At 38.8% G+C, this 23,513-nt stretch overlaps 1 protein-coding gene across 6 annotated transcripts in view; it reads left to right on the top strand.

Annotated features, from left to right (window-relative positions):
- Positions 1 to 23,513, top strand: part of USP32 (ubiquitin specific peptidase 32) — a 141,118-nt gene that overhangs the window by 45,525 nt on the left and 72,080 nt on the right. For all 6 annotated transcript variants that reach the window (XM_039507958.1, XM_039507955.1, XM_039507960.1 and 3 more), the window contains exons 3-5: positions 11,124 to 11,229; positions 11,884 to 12,002; positions 19,576 to 19,735. In XM_039507958.1, coding sequence (XP_039363892.1) covers positions 11,124 to 11,229; positions 11,884 to 12,002; positions 19,576 to 19,735 — 385 coding nt within the window. The remainder of the gene's footprint in view (positions 1 to 11,123; positions 11,230 to 11,883; positions 12,003 to 19,575; positions 19,736 to 23,513) is intronic.

The raw sequence follows: 23,513 nt of genomic DNA, 5'->3' as shown, positions 1-23,513 counted from the left end.
GAGGGATGAGAGAGATTGCTGGGGTTCATGCTGCTGCCAGTGCTCTAACTGTCTTGTTAACTCAGTTTCCAGGCTGCTCATTAGTGTCTTTCAAAAACACTAAACACGTATCTAGGATATAAAAAATAATAATGTAAAGTTTGAGTTGTAATCTTTAACTCAGTATTTCTTCTGAATAATGCCTTTTGGCTAAACATCTCATGTTTACTTAATCCTCTACACGTGAAATAAAAAAATGCTTTTATTCAAGGACTACCTTTGTGGAAAAACCATGCTTGGGCTGTCTCCCACAGTCTTCATTTCTCTCTCTTCAGTTTGGGACATGATCATCCTCCGAAGGTTTCCTAAGTCCTGATCATTATTCACCTCTGCAGGTGAGACCAGGGAGAAGCACACACTTTAGATGCTCCTATTTCTTGTCTGCACATGTTCATCTGTTACGGTTAACAGTATGTTTAGCTTTGAATTCAGTTGCACTGTGTCTGTTGTCAGCAGTATCTTGGGCGCCTGGGGCTAGTTAGTTAAATAATTGTTATAGAAATGTATTTTTTTTTTCAACCATTGACACTGATAAAATAAAAATAAAATCTAAAAAGTAAAAATCGAAACACTAACAGTTTGATTTGTGTAAATACATAACCAGATGAACTCATCTCCTTTATTTCATGTTATTACTTACTACAGAGCCCTTGCAGCACCACTAGGCAGTGACAGGCTCCTGGGGTTTTCTAAGCATTGACTTCCCCCATCTCTTCAGCTCTGGTTTGACTGGGATGAAAGACAAGTGTTCTTTGGCCAAGACCCTAGATGAGTAATGTGGTCATGGGGCTGTACTCAGAATTAGTTCACCAAAGCACAGTCCTACTTTCAAGATATTTGGAAGTCTCACGTGCCTGAATTATTGCCGTTAATAGTATCAGTTAAAGCAAGAGCTTATTGGGCCGACTTCAGGCCAGTCAAACAATGTGTTCCTACCTGTGAAGGGTCTCATGAAAGTTAAAAGTGGGGATCTCTTATTGGCCCAAATACTTACATCAGCTCAGGTTTGATTACTTGGTAGAGGGCAGGTCTACACTTAAAATGCTTCAGCAGCGCAACTGCAGTGCTTGGATGAAAATGCTGCTATGCCTATGGGAGAGCTTCTCCCGTTGGTGCAGATAATCCATCTTTGCGAGAGGCTGTATTTATGGTGATGAGAAAAGCCCTTCCGTCTACACTGGGGGGAATTTTCATTCCCTTGAGTGACGTAGTCATACCAAAGTCAGTTTGTAGTGTAGACTTGGCCTCTCTAGCAAGCCCTGTGGCTAATCTAGGAGTAATGTTGATTAATCCAAAGGGGTTCTCTGTCACAAATGTCTTAACTTTTAATTGTTTATATATTGAAGAAAAGATAGAGGTGCATTAGTGATTCTAATTTGGCCTGAAGTGGAAAGGATATGCAGAATGCAATTAAAAAGGAAGGAAATACCTGACGGTGGCTTTTAATATGGGGAGACTGGGAAATAATTTAGTAAATTAGACTTCATTGGAAAAGATCGAGCTAGGTCTTGTTTGCTAATCCTTTGTCTGCTGTTTCACATTAGGCTTGCCACATGTTTTCATTACAAAGAATAACTTACGGGACTGGAAAAGATGATATATGCCACTCTGTCTTTTTTTCATAGTCTACTTAAGCTAATGTCTGGGACTTGTAAATATTTAGTGGTTAAGTGCAGGATGAGGAAACCAAGGCCTTGGCTACACTGGCGCTTTGCAGCACTGCAGCTGTCTCGCTCAGGGGTGTGAAAAAACACCCCCCTGAGCTCAGCAAGTTACAGCGCTGTAAAGCGCCAGTGTAAACAGTGCCGCGGCTCCCAGTGCTGTAAGCTAATCCCCATGGGGAGGCGGAGTACCTGCAGCGCTGGGAGAGCTCTCTCCCAGCGCTGGCGCCGCGACCACACTCGCACTTCAAAGCGCTGCCGCGGGAGCGCTTTGGAGTTTCGAGTGTAGCCAAGCCCCAAGTCTCTCAAAATGGGATACACATACTGTATAGTTCATAGTGAACAGCATGTGATTTTTCTTATATTTCTGAGCAACACTCAAAGCACTTTCTAGTAATTTATATAAAACAAATAGGAGCATAGGGATGGTATCCACTTAATCAAAGATAAAAATGACCACCACCTGATTGTACACATTGTTAGGTGGATTTTCTTCTGTAAAGACATTTATTGTGGTTCCTGAGCTTTAATTTGCATTGTTTTCAGAGATTTCATAGAATGTCAGGATTGGAAGGGATCTCAAGAAGTCATCTAGTCCAACCCCCTGCTCAAAGCAGGACCAATCCCCAGATCCCTAAATGGCCCCCTCAAGGATTGAACTCACAACCCTGGGTTTAGCAGGCCAATGCTCAAACCACTGAGCCATCCCCCTGCCAATGAGGTCTTGGCTGTGTAACTTCCATTGATGGTAATAAATTGGAAAGCCAAATACCCAGGCAAGCCTTGAAAATTTGGGGGACAACGACCACCTGTGGCCTTCCAACCTCAGTATGAGTTAAATGATTTAAGGCCCTCTGAAATTAAACAAAATTCCTATATAGTGATGATATCAGGTCTTAATCACACCACTGTCCTATAACTGAGTAACCGTTGGTTTCATCTCTCTTACATCCAATCCCATCTTTTAAAACCATTGCAAATAAGAGCTGTTTAAGTTCCATACATAGGTATTAAGAGCCATTCATATATTTTAATCTTTAAAAATAGATTATCCCTCAGAAATCGGTTCTAAATCAGAGTTTAGGTGTGTACAATTCTAGTCTGAGGACCTGGGCATGGCTCCACTGTTTTCCCCTCAGCTAACGATGTTTGTCTCTCCCGATGTGCAGTATGTATTAATGTCTGTTTCATTATGAAATTTGTCATTTCATTTAAGTTCTTCTGTTCCAGCTGGAAGACCTTGGTATTTTTGTGTCTGCTAGGCTTGGTTTTAGTTAAGCAAGGTGGAAACTTAGCACCTCCTCTCCTTAGAGGTAAGATAGTCTCCGCACATGAAGTTGCCTTAAGTCCACTGAGTGTCATATAAATCAGAGCTTCACAGTGAAGGCATCAACTTTGCCGTTCCAGTATATTGGTATTGTTTTTTCACTATACTTTCTAAATGAGTAGCAATGTGCTTTATTTCTTTAAAACACTTTTAAAACTGTGTTTTACACTGGAAAATAGATAGAGGGATGATAAAAGATTATGGCCCAGGTATGTGCCTCTTGCCTCCAGACATAGAATGTGATTTGCTGTTGCCCTGATTAATGCAAAGACTTGGCCACACAGGAAATTCTTTTAGTGCCTTTTCCTTTCCAGCCATCTATTTCTTAGGTTCTCCACTTTTAATTGTGCTTTGTCAATTCCTCGGTCTCTGGTAGGGTGCTCAGTGCATAATGGAATAAAATTGGAATGGAAAAACAAATGTCCTTGTTGTGTAATGTGAAAACAATAGTGTTGATATACAGGGAAAGAAGGAAAAGTTAAAACCAAAATGACGCCGTAAATTACAACTGGACTGAATTTGGCACAAACCCTCTGGCTTCAATGGAGTTGGACCTAATTACACCAGAGCTGAATTTTGCCCGTTGTGTACAATAGTTAGTTTTATTCTTCATCACTTCTTATTATGGGGTGGGGGGAAACAATATTCCTAGAGGCAGAAAACTAAATTTGGGGTTAAAAAAACAAAGTGAATTGTTGCTAGGCCAGATGTGAAGTCTAACTTGCATTTTGATGACTTTAGGCAACAAAACAAAAAAAATGCAAACTTCCGATAGAGGTCAGCACTTCAGATCATCTTTATTAGAGGTGCCTTAAGTAATAGCCTCGCCTTTTAGTCAGATCTAAAAACCATGAGTAGTACTGACGAAGTGGGTATTCACCCATGAAAGCTTATGCTTCAATACTTCTGTTAGTCTATAAGGTGCCACAGGACTCTTTGTTGCTTTTTACATTAGTACTGTAAGCAGTTCTTATTATGGAGTGATTACAGTCCTTTCGTTGTAGTTAAATTTGTGGGTAGGTTTTTATTGATCTCTCACTTTCTCCAAGTACTCTCTCTTTGAAAATTTGTTTGTGTCTGAGTAGAGAAATTTGATAGAAATCTTTTCAGATGAAATATACAAGTTGTTAGAACTTGGAACTAACGGGTGTCCATGTTTTGAAAATTCTAACTTCTTTAATTAAATATCTCCAAAAACAGCTTAGCCTAGAAACTTTATTTGTTGTATTCAATAATTATTTGTGAGATATAGTGCATAGATATAGTGTGAAAATACTTTATAGTTGGAATATGTCACTGATTGCTAATGTTTGGGCTCACTGTCAAAGTTTCTGAACCATTTGGAAACTCTTTCCTAGTTAACTTACTCACATTTACTGTGAATTGTGTTCTTTATTTTAATGACACCAGAAGGAACATTTTTCATTTCCCTTGTAATATTACAGAGAGTCCTCTGTGTCTATGCCTTATGAACTCTATAGGTAAATTAAGGACTAAGGACACTGTCATTTTTGAGGAACAAGGTTTGTGGGTTTTGACAACCTTGTTGTTTTTAGGGCTTATTGATTTTTTTCCATTTTGTAGCAATTCTTTACCTGCACATTTTAATCTATTACAAAGAAACCATCCCCTTTTAAAATTCCTCCATACTGTTTAATTCTGGCTTTTTTAAAAGAAAAGCCTAATTTTGTCCTGTCTTTCTCTCAAGGGAGAAAGTAGATGTAGCTATACAATGCGCTAAATGAAATCTTCTGTTAACTCATAAAACAGAACGGTAATAGAAGTAATGGACATTTGTGTCTCAATTTACTATATATAACACTTTACACAAATAGTTACTATACTAGTACTATATTACCAGACTAAGATTTAAAAATTGGATTCCAGTCTTCCACAAAATAGCATTTGTATAACAAGCCATAAGAGGTTTCCAGAATTCAGTTGTAGAGCTGATAATATAAGCTAAGGGTAAGACTGCAAAGTGCAGGATGCAAGTTACATAGCTGCCTACACAAACAATTGGCAAAGAGTCACTGGATTTTTCAATTTGCACATTCATGTGTACACTCTATGAATGAAGGCAGGATGACATGTACAAAATTTGTAATGGAAGTTTGTTGGCACCAGCAAAATATTATTCTATTCTTGTCTTGTCATGATGATAGCCATCCCATTTCAAGGCTACCTTTTGTTATGTGTGCCAGGCCATTTCTTGCTGGGTTTTCTGTGCTATATTTTGATGTATCATTTGAACTTTTGTCATAAAAAGTTAATACGCAAAGTGCATATTAAATTCGTCTTCCAATATTGAACTATTCTAGTGAAGTGTGTTACTGAATTTCTAAATGACTTCAAGTAAGCCTCTTTGTCAGGCGTTGACTTGGTCATGACAACATGGTGTTTTGAGGAGTCTTGTAGCAAAGGAAGAATATACTGTACATTACCACACACACCTTATGTCATTGACATGCATAAAAATTAAATAAGGAGAGAACAAAATTACTTTACAAGATAATGGACAGTAGGACAAATGTTCTGTTATACTTGTTTACTGTGAAGGTCACACCAGAGGATTCCAGATACAGTGCACACATGTCATTTCAGTTTTTGTTTCAGTGCTTTTAAAAATATCTTAGAGTAGATCTTTACAACATAAAAATTTCAGGAATTAACTCAGTCAGCTTCTTTTCAGATGCTGTGCTGAGTTTTTTATCTTAAAAAGATGAAACAACAGTATGTTGTTCCCATTTTGTCCACTCACATTACCTTACTGTTAAACAGTGAATCAGCTTAAAAAAAAGTCTTAATGAAGAAAAGAATGGAGTTAAGACGAGTGAAGAGAGCAGAAAAGGAAACTGAAAGTAGGCCTTTGTCAGTATAGATTTGTAATGCTTATTATACATTAGGACAGCATTGCTTCCAGTCTTTCTACACTTGTACTTTTACAATAGGATCATACATTGGCTAGTGGTCTGAAACAACACAGTTGTCTATTGCCGCCTCCTGGGGTGTTTACCAAATCTTAGTACTTTTGGCTTCCAATAATAAAATAAGTATTGTAATCCCTACAACAGCCACATTACCTATTTTAACTGTGCAGGTGCCTTTTCCAGCGAGTTTTGAAAAAGTCCCTAAGTCTGTGCTGTCAAAATTGCATTTCTTTCCTGAGGTTTTGTCTTTAATCCCAAAGAAATTAGCCATCTGCTGAGGCTGGATTGCTCATAAATTTCCTTCCTCAGGACTGCTCAGTCCACACCTTGGATCTCGTTTAGAGAGTCGCTCCCACATCCCTTATTTATGGGTGAGGCGACAAGCCACGTGTCTAAATGAGACAGCAGAACCACTTAATATGATGTTGTCGTAGGTGACTATGGTCAGCCCTGTTACACATAGTTATTGTTTAGTATCTGTCCGAGTTGGTGCATATCAGCTGCCATTCATCTGCCCTTGTGTAGGACACACGGGGGAGAAGGAAGACCTTTTTTTACCACGCTAGTGAGAGGGAAGATGTGATTTTCCCCTTCCCCCACCCCCCCCAATCTCTTCTAAGAACCTTCTCACTTACATTCTAGCCTGCATAATTCTGCCAGGAGTACGGCTTCTAATTCTCTTTGGAAGCAGGTCTGAAAAGTATAATGTTGGAATTGCAAATTGTAAAGAGCATGCTTTGTCTAAGATGGACAGCATTTACTTAGAGTTTTAGGAATAAAAAGGCCTTATATGATCTACATGCTTAAGGAGTGTTTGGACTTTCCTAAACTTGCCCTTGTGGATTTTCTTCAGTTTTAGAAAAGTGTCTTAGCAAAATAAATTCAATGAGATTTAATTGAGCGAAGCATAAATAAACTAATTAGATACGTATATAACTTGGAACTTTGCTCACGTACTTGCTGGTTGACAGTTACATCTAGGTTCCCATCCAAAAGAGTTACTTACCTTTTATTTAAAAAACAAACCCCCCTGCTATTCAGTTGTGATTGTCATTTTTGAGGGACAGGGTTTCCATAGCTCCTGGTGCACCCAGAATTTATTGTGTGGTTTTTTTTTCATTTGAAAGTAAGCATATTAATACTTACCTGATCAGATGAGCTAACAGCATATTTCTAAACGCTGTGAATTATTTCCTTTCACTGCTAAAGGTAGATAACCTACATATGCAGTATAGCCTTGAAGACCTCTTATGGAATCAAAATGATTAAGAGCAGGAAGTGTGGAATTTAAAACTCTGACAGTGTGCATGGAGCATCTACAATCCGTTTATCCAAATAAGCACAAATTTAGCTTTTGTAATGTACCCCCTGGAGCATTTCAAAATGGGTTAAACTGCATTAATAGAAGAAGATGATCCAAACATCTTCTGGGAAGCCAATCTATTTTTGTAGCATTATGCAACAAGCAGTGGAATGAAATTGCAGGTTCTACATAATGGTTTCCTTAGAATGTGCTCCATCTGTACTATAATATCATTTGAATTCACATACCTATGGGCGTCTTAAACTACTTCAGTGGAGAGCATTAAAAAGAATAGATTGATGATGGAGAGTGGCACAGAGTTAATCTAACAGTGTGTAAGGCTACGTGTAGGTTTTGCTGGACATCTGTCTGGTGCAGATCTACTGCTGGTAGTAATTATGATGGTACCGATAGAGGCAAGATACTAGCACTTTTAGCATCATATTACCTAATCTTATTTGGAGTAAGTCTAGAAAACATGGTGATATAAACATAAGTGAACACTTGTCCCCTGTCTAGACTAGCACTGTGTTGCTGTCACTGGTGGAAGAGCAGCAGTGGGAGTCTTCCCACAAATCTACTGTAGACAAGACTTTAAAGGGCTGTTACAGCAGTTACTAATTATAGTGAAACTAGTTCAGATAAAATGCAGTCAAATTATCTTTCCAAACATCTCACTGGTGCTATAAACGTTAGAGAAATTTGTCAATGACTTTGTAAGCAGCTCATGACTAATCTAGCTGCCATTCCATGAGGTGGAACAGCAGTTTCCTTTTCTTAATGACTTTATAATATTTCCCCACAAGAGTTAGAGGGCATAAATCAGTCACTGACAGCAGGGGAATGCCCTGCCCCCCCAAATTTTCTTCAGTTTTATTTATTGGGAACCTCCATCCTAGCATCAAACAAATGCTCTTCTTGCTCCTAAATCTTATGCTGTTGTTATTGAACCTGGCTGTGATACAGCTTTGAGCAGTGGTCTCCCAACCTTTTTTGTCTGGCAGGCACCAGACGACGAGCCACAGGGGACCGTGGCGGCGGACGAGCATCCGCCAAAATGCCGCCGACAAGCAGTGTCATCCAGAGGCGTTGCCACCAAAATAACGCCAAAAATCGGCAGCATTTCGGCAGCGACGCCTGTGGATGACGCAGCTTGTCGGTGACATTTCGGCAGATACTCATCCACCAGCCAGTACACAAGCGCACTTAGATGCCCCGGCGGACGCTGGCGCCTGCAGGCACCGCGTTGGGGACCCCTGGAAAAGCCCAAAAATATTTTTATATGGTCACTTGTACCTCTTCTTGAGCTTCACATGCCTGAGGTGCATAACAGACCCTCCATTTTGGGGAGGAAATGGATGAGTGTAACAATTCATACCGCTATGTTAATGGTACTGTATAAAACACAGGATATTTCTACATTAATTTTTTAGCCCCATTGATTTCTGATATATATGGTAATGCTATTATGCAAACTTCTGACTTGAGTGCATTCATGGCTCCCGCTGAAGCCAGTGATAGCTGTTTGTGCACATTTGAAGTAATATTTGCATTTAATTCAGTTTTTGAAGTTGTTTACTGAAAATACGTATTGCTGATGAGCTAAAAATGTGCTATTTAAGGGTAGTAAAATATTACTAGACAGGAACACCTGCTGAACTGTAATGTTGTTTGCTTTAGCACTGTCAAATATGGTTCTCTTTGAAATAACTGATTCTTGCAGAGTAAAGGAAAACTTAAGGCAGTTGCTGCTGAACATGGTCTGCCAGCCAAACCATGACCAGCGCAGTATCATTTGTTCTGTTGTCTGTGACAGTAATATTTCCCCATCAGCCAGACTTCGGAGTCTATGGTTAGTTGCACTGTGCAGTATCTGTAAGAAAACCAAATGAGAAGAAATGTAGGTTTTAAAGTAGTTTCTCTTTGAGAGTGTAACTTAAACGCTGACTGCTTTCATTTCTAACATAGATTTCTGTTCCTATTAGTGGTAAGATACTGATGCTTGTAGATAATGTAGTTAGTGAGCATTCTAAATCAGGAGGTGTTCTTAAAGAACAGTACAACTGGAAGTGTGTTTTATAGAAAACACTTCATGCTTATATCTTCTCATTTTCCTTTTTCTTTTGTGAAGTTAGAGGGAAGATGAAGTAAGTGACATATTGGAATAAACCTGGTAGTGATTCTTGGTTACTAAAATTAGTTGTTGCTTGTCCTAAAGTGACTTCCTGCATAAATATCACATCTATAAATATTCAACCAGTATTTAAATATGCTGGCTAGCCAAAGAGCAATGCATAAATTGGTCTATTACGGGGTAGGCAACCTATGGCACATGTGCGGAAGGTGGCACGCGAGCTGATTTTTCAGTGGCACTCACACTGCCTGGGTCCTGCCCACCAATCTGGGGGGGCTCTGCATTTTAATTTAATTTAAAAATGAAACTTCTTAAACATTTTAGAACCCTTATTTACTTTACATACAACAGTAGTTTAGTTATATATTATAAACTTATAAAAACAGACCTTCTAAAAATGTTAAAATGAATTACTGGCACGCAAAACGTTAAATTAGAGTGAAAAATGAAGATTCGGCACACCACTTCTGAAAGGTTGCCGACCCCGGTCTATTGTATAAAAGACATGCTTCAGTCCTGCTATTGACCACTTCATTGGTAAATAGTGGCTCCTTATGAAACTTAAATGTAAGCCACTTCTGTATCGAATTGGCATCGCTCCCTTCAAATGAAATCTTCAATTCCAGTGACTTCCACAAACATTTCTACAAAATCAATTACTGAATAGTTTTTCATGTGACTGGTGTAGCTAAACTAAATGCTAGTATACCGATATGTACTACATATGGTCGAAGGATATCCATGGAATAAACTCCCTGTTTTTGCAGCCATGTGATAAACTGTTGAACCTTGGAATAAACTGCATTTTGTTTGTACCATGAATCTTCTTGCCTGTGTTCTGTCCACTAAACTATTTCTTTTGGGATTGCTGCTACTATTCCAAATTTCTGAGCTTTCAAATAGCCATTTTTTGTGATCAGTAATTAATACAGCCACCCCAACCACTAAATAATAAAACCTGTCCTGTCCTTGACAGTGGGCTACCTTTTGTGCATTTCAGATTGTGTTGGTATAGCAAACAGCTGCTAGACTTGAATCTTTCCCTGACCCAGCCAAGTTACCCATTCAGACAGCTGTGTACTGCGATCCGCCGCCTTCTTCTTTTCTAGTGTGGAGGCCTTCAGCTCCTATGGAGCACATTGGTCATAGAGTGTGGGTGTGTCTGAATTCCTTTGGCAGGACAATCAGGGTGCTTTCTCTCTCCATAGGTGATAGCACGGAGCAAATTCTAACTCCTGCTTTACACACTCCTCTCCCAATCCAGGCAGCAGTCTCTTTCCACAGGCCTGGACTATTGACTGCATTGTTTCTTGTTTCTCCTTGTACATGAGGGAAATAGTTAACTTACTCTCAGTTTAAAGAGGGGGGTGGGGTAGGGGGGAAAGAAGGGTAGATGGGCAGGGATTGTTTGTATTCAGTAATCCTTCTGTTATTCCCATGGCTTGCTCTCAATCTACTCTTGAGGATGTTATTTCCCTGATGGACTATTTAAGATATCTTGGAAAGACCCTTTTATAGGCATTGAGAATAGGAGATAGGAAACAACAGCAAACCTAATGTGACTAACAAGGATCAGAAAAGCTTCTACATGAATAGAAGGTGACTAGCCTAAAACAAAAACCAGGACCCCAAACACAGCTTGTTGCTTTTATTTTTTCATCCTCACACTTTGTCTCCCTTCCATAATTCAAAGAATGAAACTTAACTGTTTTTGTTCTGTTATTTCTAGGTCATCTACTGTTCATTTGGGGGAACATCCAAAGGGCTACATTTCAATAACCTGATCGTGGGATTAGTCCTGCTTACAAGAGGCAGAGATGAAGAGAAAGCAAAATGTGAGTAACAAGTGCGTGTAATCAGAGTAACAAGGTGCATAGAATGTAACCTATGTAGAACATGCTTTTCTAAAGCAAAGATTAAGTTGAGGTTTTTAATACGTAGATCTTGATTTTTATATGTAACTCAGAGCACAAGTTAATTAATCAAGACTGAGATTTTTTTTTAACTATGCAGATCTCAATATACATTCAGGATTTTTATGTTTACAGCACTTAATAAAAGTGAAATGATCTGACTTTACATAGTGAACACCCAGGTGTGTCTGGATCTTGTGGAAAGGCGGCTGAGGATATTCTGTAAGGAAGAGTGAGAAAGAGTTACGTCTCAGTTCTTTTTTTTGAAAATTTTTAATTAATCTAAAATATCTGCATAATGAGTTTTGTTAGTTTGTCTTCCTCTTAATTTGACTCTACAGTATTTGGTTTTCCTTTGGCTAGCAGGTAATAATATACAGAAGGAAATATTTGTTAACTCCTTATGGAGCAATACCAGAGCTTGGTGGAATGAGCCTAAATAAGACTCTTGTGCTTTGATTACCGTACAGTTATTGGCACTCTGAGTAAGGCTTAAATGGAATTTTTGAAAGCTTAACTGCAAAATCAGCACAACTTTTGTAGTACATTTGTTTTAATCTCTCTCTTCTTACCTAGACATTTTCAGTCTCTTTTCCAATGAATCTGGGAGTTATGTTGTCCGTGAAGAGATGGAGCGGATGCTTCATATTGTTGATGGAAAAATCCCAGATTCGCTCAAGAGATGTTTCTCTGAGGTATGTCATGCAATTTTTAATGCATTGAATTTACAAGAGATGAAAGTATTACTGCTTTATTGGACAGTTTATTTTCTTTGCAATATACATGCATGTATGTACATTTTTCAAAAATAACTGTTTAAATACAGTATATATTCTAAGATTTAAAAGTTGTAAATCCACATATGCAACTGCCCAGATCGTCCAGCACTTACACACATGCTTAACTTTATATGTGTGTTTGCAAGATTAATACTTGTGGTTAAAACCATGCTGTCAACTATAGTTTAAACACAGATGTTGTTAACAGGGGTTTCCTTGTCCAGTGTGTACAGGGATTATTTTCTTTGAGGGCAGTGGTATAATCTTACTCACAAAGAAGTTGAGGGAAGTTCTACTTAGAAGTGTTTTTTTCTGTTTAAAAATGGTGGTTTTAGCGTGGTTTCAGATAGAGTACTAAGAACAACCATGTTGGTTAATTGGAGAATTCAAGACTTTAGTATAAAGATTTGTCTGTTGCATTACTGAGTCAGAAAGTGGTCCAGTGAGCACGCTCATTGCCCTAAATAGAGTGATCGCATCTGAAAAGAATGAAAGGTATTGATCTTCATCTGGTGGCTGGCCACTGGACTATTATGGGGAAAAACCAGATTTTTATTTAAAATAATAGTGGAGTATACCATCACTAACATTGGTTTTAGACCAACATTGCGTTTGCATCAAAAGAAAATTAAATTCCCAGCATTATTGTACGGTATACTATTGAATTACTGGATTAGGTAACATATCTCCAGTTTTTTCAAGAGGTGATGTGAAATCATTTTTTTAAAAAAAGTTGTTTGAGTTTGTTTGGCTTATATGCAAGAGAAATTTCTAGTATTTGTAGATTTATACATGAAGGTGGAAATAAACAGCAGGTAATTCTGATGTAAGTTACTAACTGTATTACCTTATAAATCTCATATGTTTTACATTTAGATTACATATCTTAACACTGAACTCACTGATATAGCCATTTAAAATTTGTAAAAGTTTCTTTTTAATGTAGTACACTAAAATGTGTTGCCTTTTACACTCCAGTTTGATACAAACATATAACCCTTATGTTCAAGAATACAGCAAATTAAACTTCTTTTCATTAAAATCAGTGGGAGAAAATCAACTGACACATTTTCTTTCATATGTAAGAATTAGGTTTTATTGTGTTTTGCCTTTTGTTTCAGATACAGTATAAATCAAAACAGATAATTCTGTTTGAGTTGATGGAAAGCTCTCTGCTTTTCAAAGCACCACAGTCCATTAAAAGGTGCTTTTCCAAAAGCAAATTGATTTCAGTTGTCTTTGCGAAGCTTTCTAAGTCCCATTGCTAGATGTGCCTTCTTCCTTTACAAACCTTTCTATGCTACCTGCAGAAATGAGCAAACAATTGAAAAAGCAACCTTGAAAAAAAATATTAAAATTTAGGCTTTTTTCCCCAAATACGTTTTTGAATTTTTAATTCAAGAAGTGGTATAGACAGTACAGCAGATGTTTAGCTGACAAGTCATCCGGCAATCACCACAGCAGTTGTATTATAAAAATCCTTTCTTCCTTTTTTTAAAACAGTTCAACAGTGCACATTTGGTTAGATTTCTGTTTTTATTACCACACCTCTTTACTGAAAATAGTACTATGCTTTTACAGTACTTTTCATCCTTATAATTATTAGGAAGTCAGTTCAGGGTTAGGGTTAGAACTAGGAGGTTGCCCAGGCTCTAAGATCTGGGTTTATGGGTCAGACCCCTGCCTATTTCCCACTCCCTTACCCTGTTTCAGCAGATCGTGTTTTCTACAGAAGCCGTGGATTACTCTGATTATATTCCACCCATGTCTTGTGGCGATTTGTGCTCCCCTAAGAACCTTTTAAGCATTTCTCCTATTGGTCAAAAGGTGCCCTGTTGGGTGCATGGATTTTGCCCTCATCTCAAGAAGCTGAGATCCATCCATGCAGAGCTCCTGTTGGTTTTGTGAGGTAGAGAGTAGAGGTTGTTTGCCAGGTAGAGCATGTGAAAAATAGGTTAAACTTTCCCACAGAGAGAAGATGGGAGTATCTGAACTGTAGCCCTAATGAGGGAGATTGAGCATTCGACAAAAAATAAATTCTGTGAAATTATGCTGCTTGAAAGGTCAGTACAAATATATCTAAGCACTATTAATTCAAAACCCAGCCAGAAAAAAACTACTGCCAAAGATGCAATTCTGAGTTCTCAGAGTTTAGGTCCAGCAAAGAATTCTGTAACTATGTCAACATAGTGAGATAGTTTGCTGATGAAGAATCCGGAGATAGAATCCTCCCCCCCCTCCCAAGACTGCTTGGAGGGAAAATGCACTCTTCTCTTTGACTGGCTGATATGACATATTCCTAGACAGATGAAACTCCTACTTTCGTAGTACACCTCTACCCCGTGACCTGATATAACACGAATTTGGATATAACACAGTAAAGCAGTGCTCTGGCGGGGGGGCAAGGCTGCACACTCCAGCAGATCAAAGCAAGTTCGATATACTGCTATAATGCAGTAAGATTTTTTTTTGGCTCCTGAAGACAGCGTTATATCGGGGTAGAGGTGTATTTGCTTCTCCTTCATTGCTTGAAAAATTCATTCCTGCCCTCTATATCCAGACAAGGAAATGAAGTACCTACTGAGTAACACAAGATTTTTTTGCTTGCTGGTGGGAGCCCTGTGCGCTCTTAACAAATATCAGGCAAATCTTACATTTGTGACATAGAAACTTTATAGAGCATAACGTCCAGATTCTAACAGAAAGCCATTGTCTTACTAGATCAAGATTAAGTTGCAATAACCTCCCTCCCTAAACATTCCTTAAAATAGGGAACTGGGAATTATCACTGCTGCGGTCATTCCCAGTCCAGCCACTGACTTGTTGCGTGACCTTAGTTAGGCAAGTCTTTTAACCTTTCTGTCCCTCATTTTACCCAACATTAAAATGGGTACAACATATATTCACCATTCAAGTGGTTTGAAAGGCTTAATCTTTCCAAAGCAAACTGAGATTCTCACAAAATGGGCATCTGTAGAGCAAAATATTAATCTATATTTCTCTGTCTGGTAACCTTAGTCATCTGTTTTTTGATTTAGTTGCATTGCTGTCATCTGTTCAGTATCAAAAGACTTCAGACTAGTGAGGCTTAGTCAACTTTTCACATTTCACTGAAAACTGATCTGTATTTTACCCGATGAGAGTCTTATGGCTGTCTGACTTTATTAAAGAGAGTGTTTTTTGGAGTCTGTAGTTGTGGACTGAGTGTCCCTCAACTGATCTGGCAATGATATTGTGTTTACTTTATACTTAATTCATAAGCTCTTCATTCTTGGCAGAAGCCACACATTCTATGTACACTGCAAAGACCAGTCTGGTATTCACTACTTATAAATTGTCCATCTATATAGTATGATGAAGTATATGCTCAAATTAATTTAATAGTGTCCAGGATACTTTATGAAAATATTTCAGAAGGAGAAGAATCTATCTGACTTGGTACAGTTTTCCAGTCTTACAAAAATGACTTATATTGATCTTCTTTTGAAATAGAAAAAGGCCATCATAACCTCTCAACTGGGTTTATTGGTCTGCTAAACAGACTAGGTCAGTTTGGTACCATACTTTGGATAGTAAGAAAGTTTTGTTTCTCCTGTGGATCTTCCTTCCCATTATAAGGCAAATGGATTTACTCTTTTGAGGATAAGAAACGAGGAGTTCTTGTGGCACCTTAGAGACTAATAAATTTATTTGGGCATAAGCTTTTGTGGGCTAGAACCCACTTCATCAGATGTATGAAGTAAAAAATAGAGGAGCAGGTATAAATACATGAAAGGATGGGGGTTGCTTTACCAAGTGTTAGGTCAGTCTAATGAGATAAATCAATTAACAGCAGGATACCAAGGGAGGAAAAATCTCTTTCGAAGTGGTAAGAGAGAGGCGCATTACAGACAGTTGACAAGAAGGTGTGAGTAACAGTGGGGAGAAATTAGTATTGGGGAAATTAAGTTTAGGTTTTGTAATGACCCAACCACTCCCAATTCAGGCCTAATCTGATGGTATCTAGTTTGCAAATTAATTCCAGTTTTGCAGCTTCACGTTGGAATCTGTTTTTGAAGGTTTTTTTTTTTTGACTGACCTAACACTTGGTAAAGCACCAAGGAGAGACAGTCGTCATTTCTTCTGTGGGAAAGAATTATATAGCGAATGTTAATAATCTTATCTCTTGTTTTTAATGCTGTTAGAAAAGCTAGTAGAGTTTTCCTGAATTAAGTGTTATCAAATCGTTCTATTGATATTATGGAAAAACTGACCATCTTTGATTCTGAGTTAAGTCATAGTCACATATTTTATTCTAAATACACACTTGAGCACACCATCATGTTTTGTTTTCTACAAAGTTATGCTATGTAACCAACTAGTATGTTAACTTTCCAAAGAGTATTGTGTTTGCATCTTAAACTGTGCTTTTTGTAATACAGATTTGCAGTGTGTGTCTGGTGGGAATGGGGATGAGGAGAAGACTGTAAAAAAGAGCAGATTTATCCCAAACAGGCATGATTTCCATTAAAAATTCAGGGAAAAAAAAACTTACTACCATTTTAATAACTTTTGAAGAAAACATTGTATTAACAGACTATCCATAAAGCTACATGCTTAATTATGATGTTCATACAACTTGGCAGGTGAAGTTCAGACTTTTAGGGGTAAATTTTCAGCATAATGCCCAAGGATTTAATGACAAACCCATTAAAATAAGCTGCATGGAGAAATCATCCATTGTGCTAAATCTATGTTCTCTGTTGTGACTGCCTTTCCTAGCAGAGGTGAGGAAAAACTGATCACCTGGTGCCCAGAAGTGAAAGACTAATTTGCCCCTCTTGATGCCAGTCGGTGAATTCTGTAGTTTGAATATAATAAAACCTCTTGAAAAGCAAAGGACCTGTTATGCTAAAAATAGTTGTAGAGCGTTTCATAGACTAACTACTGCACATGATTTATCATAGATTGAAAAACATTGAAATGAGAGCTTAGAAAGGATGTGTAGTTTCAGATGTACAAAATAGTATTTAAAAATGTCAATTCTATCAGAATTTTACTATTTGGATTTACAAGCTTTTCTCCATTTGTTCTGTTTGAGAGGGAAAAATATAAAATAGAAATCTGCTGACATCACTAAGATTGCACAGGATGTAACTCTTATACAACTTGGTCCTGCATCCAGTGAGGTGTGTTAAAAAACTAACTTAATATTTCTCAAGTAGGCATATTTAATTCTAGAACATAGTCTTGTTTCATTTCCACTTCATTCTGTTTAATTTGTGCATTTTTTCTAGGCACAGTGGGGAATTAACCATTTACACATAACGGGAAAATTGAGGTAGACAGACTCTGTTTTGCTAGTCTCCTGGAACATATCAGAGGGAAATCTACATAATGCATGTGAAATATTTTCTTATTACCTCTGAACTACAGAAAGGATACAGGAAAACATGAATTTTTGTACATAGTTCTGTGTTGAAACAATAGTACAGTGTATAGCAATTTCAAATAGCATTTATTTTAAAAACATGCAGGTATTCTTAAAGGGATCTTTCACTTTTCTAAAATTTCTTTTCACTTCCTTTGTCATGTCAGTTCAATTTGTTTGACACATGTCTACATTGGGACACCCAGAAAAATTAATCCAAATTAACTAAAGGTGTGAATTTGGAGTGGATTAGTTAAACTGCATTAAACCCCACGCTGAACATTCTTATTTAGCATTAAGTGGCCTTAGTTGGTTTTAGTTTAATTGACTTTGTATTGCATGTGTAATACAGGAGAGGTGTAGAAAAGGATCCCAAAAATGATTTGAGGGCTCGAGAAAATGTATTACACTGAAAGACACAAAGAGCTGTATCTGATTAGTTCATCAGAAAAGATTGAGAAGTATCTTGACTACATTGTATTACCTTTATGGGGAGAAAATACCAGGTACTAAAGAACTCTGAAATCTATCAGAGAAAGATATAACAAGAACCAGTGGCTGGAATTTTAAACCAGAGAAACATAGATCAGAAATTAGGCATAAATTTTTAACAATGAGGGTGATTAACCATTGGGACAAACTATCAAAGGAAGTGGTGGATTCGCAGTCTCTTCATGTCTTCAGATCAAAACTGGATGCCTTTCTGGAAGATATGCTTCAGTTAAACACAAGTTATTGGGCTCAATGTCATGTCCTGTGATGTACAGGAAGTTGGAATAGAAGATGTATTTGTCCTTTAAACTTTGAGTCTAAAAAATCCTAAAACTCACCCGGTAACATTGTCTTCCTTGGCAGATACTCTTGCCAGTGCTGTAAATATATATAAAAATAAATTATACACCCATGAAGGTCCTGGATTGACAGATGAGATTTTGGTGATAAACACCCTGAGTGTATGAGTGGCAGTCATTAATGAACAGATGTGATTTAAGCAGCAACATGGTTAGAATTTATATGCTGCAAAGCTTACTAAGAGTCATAACGGACACGCAAACTTACCCGCTTAAAAATGTTACTGATAGCGTGTAGCCCGCAGAAACTGTTTACAACTAGATCTCCTTTCTCACTATTTCTTGTAATAAACTATTTTTAGTAATGAACTAGTTTAAAATAATTGACTTTATCATAATAGCAGAGAAACCATTTAGATATGTTTTTAGTTTTTAATATTTTTAGCCTTTCAGACCTGGCCTGCTTGTGGTCATTAAGGATTCCAAGGAACTCTTGCAAATTAGGGGTGTCAACCTAAGGGTCCTAACCAGATTCCAGCTTGGACAGTGACATTCTGCCTACCTCAGTCTTCCTTGCCATTTCAATGGCAGTATTTTTCTTCATTTTGTGCCCTGAACTATTTGTAGTGTTGATACTTTATATTACCCTGCTGCTGTTTCACTCTAATGTGGTTGCACTTCAGTGATGGATGAAATCTTCATTGGGTGTAACTTGTATATTGATTTTTACATATATTGCAAAATATTTTGGAATCAATGGGGTCAACAGGTGTTGCATAAATCTAATGTGATGGTTATAGTCACAGCCATAAACTTCAGTAGTCCTATTAGTATTTGTCAGTTTTCTACTAATAAAGGGATTCAGACACTTTCACTGCATGGATGTAACAGGACATATTTTGTGCTCTATAGAATCTATTATCTGAGGTGCTCAGGGTATTATCAGCTACCATAAAAATAGATTAAATTTGATTTAAAAAAACCAACCTTGTGAGTGGTAGGAAAGTATTATCCTTATTTCACTGAGAGAAACGTGTTTAAGTGACTTTACCAAGGCCACACTGAGTCAGTAGCAGAGCTGGAATGGAACCCAGGGCTCGTACTTCTCAGTCTAGTGATAGATTTCAGGGCAACGTGGAGAATTGACATGATCCCATGGACATTGTTTCAACACTTGTTTTTAGAGAAGGTTGCCACACCCTCTCATTCATACAGCTTGATATTTCATGTTTACGATTGTTCCAGGAGAAGAGAATGACTTATTCAATTTTCCTTCCTTTTATTGTAGGGTGAAAAGGTAAACTATGAAAAGTTTAAGAATTGGTTATTGCAGAACAAAGATGCTTTCACGTTCTCTCGTTGGCTGCTATCTGGAGGAGTGTATGTTACACTCACTGATGATAGTGACACCCCTACCTTCTATCAGACTCTGGCCGGAGTCACACACTGTAAGTAATTGGCATTTTTTGCTGTGTAAATGGGTATCTTTCTTACAGAGCTGGCCTTCGCTAACCTGAGTTCATATAACTTAACTTTTGCCTCTTTTTGTGGTCATTCAACAAATTGCTACTGCTCCGTTAAGTTAAGCTACATACAGTTCCACTGCTGAGGAATGTTTTGTTGCCCACGCTAAAAAAAAAATTGTTTTTTAGGGGAAACGGTACTGAGGTCACAAGACTTGTTTTAATGGATGTCAACTAAGTATGATTTTTAAATGTTGTAATGTGCCAAATGGAAAATATATTTTCCATGTATCTTCCTTTTTCTAATGAACGTAAGCAAAACGTCGTATTAATTTGATTCCCTCTTTTGTGCACCAAGAATCACAAATGTCAGCACAGATCTATAAATAGTATTTCATAAATGTCACTGGTATCTCTTAATGTTTGCATTTCTTGGTGCAGTAAACAATGTTTTAGCTTTATTTATAGTCATAGATATAAACTAAACAGAGTGAAACCCGGTCTGCACTTGCATATAGGAAAGATCTCCAAAGAAATGTAGATGGAACTCTTTTTCTGAGTCCATCCTGAAGTAATATTAGGGCCATTTTGATGATATGAGGTGCTATTTTTCAGAGCCTGATTCGTTTAAGAGAAATTTTGAGTAAGCATAATGTAGTTTAATTTGAATTTATTCTTCTACTTTTAAAAACTGCATGTATTACAGCTACCTCTGGAGCAACATTTAAGTGGTAGATAAATAATCCTTGTGTAAAGTTTTCAAAGGACTTAAGTATCATTTAGGACAGGAAGGATAATATTTGGTCAGGCTGCTCCTGAATATCTTAACCACATCTGGTTCATTTTGCTGTTCTGCCACAGACTTCGTGTGTGATTTTGAGCAAGTTATTTAATCTCTGTGCCTCAGTATCTCAGCTGTAAAATTATATATAGTCTGTTTACTTAGATTTAAATAACTTCCCTAAAAGCTCCTATTCTGAGCTCTAGGTGCCCTTGGCATCAGTTGAAAATACAGTACATATCTTTGATTGTTAATGATTATCCAATGGCATGTTTTCTCCTCAAATGCATACAACTGCAAGGCACCAGCATGTAATACAAACATTGTGTTAATGACGAGGGATCTCAATTGAGATTGGGGTTCCAGAAGCTGCCAAGATTTTATAGTCTGAACAGGAAAGATGCACAAAGTGTGGAAGAGGAAACAGAGGCACATAGGAGAAATGACTTAGCTAAGGTCACATGGCAGGTCAGCAGTGGTAGAGCTGAATAGATCTCTTGAGTCCCAATCCAGTGCCCTGTCCATTGAATCGTACTACCTCGCCGGATCAAATCAAAATGTACTATCCCCCCCGCCTCCCCCGCCCCCCCAGTATCCAAAGAAAACTTCGTTTCTAAACGTCTCAATATTCCCCACCCAAACACCTATTCGGACTTTGACATTGCCCAGATGATTTCACTTTCAGGACATGCTGCAGACCAAGGTAGGGGAGGGGCTTTGAGGATCATGCTTGTTCTATATCAAAGGGTGTTCATCGGATACGTTAGTGTTTGTGAGGTGTTCAGATACTACGGTGGTGTGAGGGCATAAGTAATTTCATGGGTTCTTCAGGATCAGTGTTCCCTGTTAAAAAAAAAAAAATAAAATGGAATGAAGCTGGTCATACTGTTTTTGTGTATATATCCTTGCATCTTGAAGAAGCCAAGTAGTTTATATATATTAGGTCTTGTGAAAATTATGAGCAACATGGAATGTGCTGGTGGAGATTGTAAACTGTATTAAGTAAATATGTGTGAAAGGTTGCCACTTTTGGCAATTTATGAGTGAGAAGTCAACCCAGTCACAGACCCTTTAAAAATCCAAGTTACGTTCACTTCCCTTAAACTAAATACCAGCCACCAGATTTGCAAATTCTGGCACTTGCACTTCTTCCAGTAGAATGTATGGCTGCTTGAACTGTAACCAATGCCCTATGTAGTCTGAGGAAGCTGGAACTAAATCCTGCAGTAAGGGTCTTGGATTCTGTATCACCAGAGCAGCAAACTAGTCTTTTCTCAAGTAGATGCAGCTTTGTATTGTACTTAGCTGTGTGCGTGCCCAGGACACTGGAGATGGAGAATTCTGCTTATGAGTATTTGCCAGGGCAGCGCTCGTGCACTGTGGCCCTTGCTCCTTCCCTGCTACATAAGGGTGGTGCCAGTCCATGCTCCTCGGTTCCTTCTCACTGCCCGTGGCTAGAGTCACAGCTTTCGGTCTCTGTTTCTGAGAAATGTTTCTTTGTATGTAATTGTTAGTAGCACCTTAGATTACGTTTCTTATTTAGTATAGTATTAGAGTAGTTGGCTGTCTTGTGTGATGCCCTCACCAGGGTTCAAGCTTGTCCGTCGTGTAGGGTGGCCAGCCCTAACAGTGATCCCCACACGTGGGCTTGCTGTATCTCAGCGAAGAACCCATCAGAGAATGGTAGTCCATCTGCTGGTCATTCACAAAGAGAACTCAGGTGATGAGGGACTTGCTGCTGAAGCAGGTCATGAGACCTGCTTCGGCATCGAGGCCCTCGTCTGATTGGCAGTCACCTTTGGATCTGGCAAGTGATGTCACTCCATGCGCAGGCTCTGGCATTTCCTCTAGGTGGAAGAAGGGTCGTTCTCTCTTCTGGTACAGTGAGGAAGAGGTCAGATAAAATGAATTAAGACCATTCCAGGGCTCTGGGAGGCTCCTACTCATTTTCTAAGAGGAGTGCTGACTGGCACCATACTTTCTCTGGCACATGGAATGGAGGATGTCCATCTAACTGCTTCCCTGTACCACTCAAGTCTGGTTCCAGCCATAGGGCATCCGTTCAGTCTGCTGCCGAAGTCATCGGTACCAGCACTGGCTGTCTCAGTGCTGACAGCATATCAAGCAGCATTTAGACCTGTGTTGCATCTCAGTACTAGACTCTCCGCTGGTTCCAGAGTTCACTGGTACCATAGCTTCTACTGACTCACTCTCTGTTGTGCCCTTGGCACCTTCTGGCTGCATCGCAGAGCTACAGGGATTGTCAGCACCACAGCTGGCACTATTTGGGCCTGAAATGGTGGAGTTGATGTGAATTCTAGCCCCCTGTACATTGGTGCATCCTTTGGCACCATTGTTGTCTTGGCGGCAGATCCCTTCATCTAGTTTGGTACTCCCCTTAGCCTCAGTACTAGCACCTTTCCCAGTACTGGATGGGAGAGTCTCTCATTCGGTACTGCCAGTGCCAAGCCCCCATTCCTTTTCAGCACCAGTGCCTTCCCTGTATTGGGCTTCAGATGAGTCTGTTTGCCCCATTGGGGTTGGCTCCCCCATTGTCACTAGAGAGCCTCTGGGATTCTTCAAGTTCCATATTGGGGTCATCTTTCCCTTCGTCATCAGATGGGCGCCAGAGATTGCCCTCGGATCCCACTGGTATTAAGTATAGGCATCTGTCCTACAGTCAGGGCAAGGGCTCTCGGACAGGTGTCTGTTGTCCCCCAATGCCTTATCCTTATGCCCAGTGGCCTCCTTGGAATCCTTGTGATGCTCCTTGGTTCCCGAAGGTCCCATTCCTTGACCTGTTCCAAAGCAAGATTACCGGTCCGGATGGTGGCTTCCACTCCCAAACCATCTCAGCTGCAAGTGACCACTAAGTCCATTCCCCCAGGAACCTCCAGGGCTTTTCCAACCACATCCTGTGGTGCAAGAACAGGACCTATTGCTGATGCAACAAACCGCCTCCTCATCCTCCCTGGACAGCTC

Source organism: Mauremys reevesii, linkage group 20 (genome assembly GCF_016161935.1).
Source record: "Mauremys reevesii isolate NIE-2019 linkage group 20, ASM1616193v1, whole genome shotgun sequence".
In the NCBI taxonomy this organism is placed as follows: Eukaryota; Metazoa; Chordata; order Testudines; family Geoemydidae; genus Mauremys; species Mauremys reevesii.
Note: the sequence above shows the minus strand (reverse complement) of the source record. Positions and strands in the feature narration are given on the sequence as shown.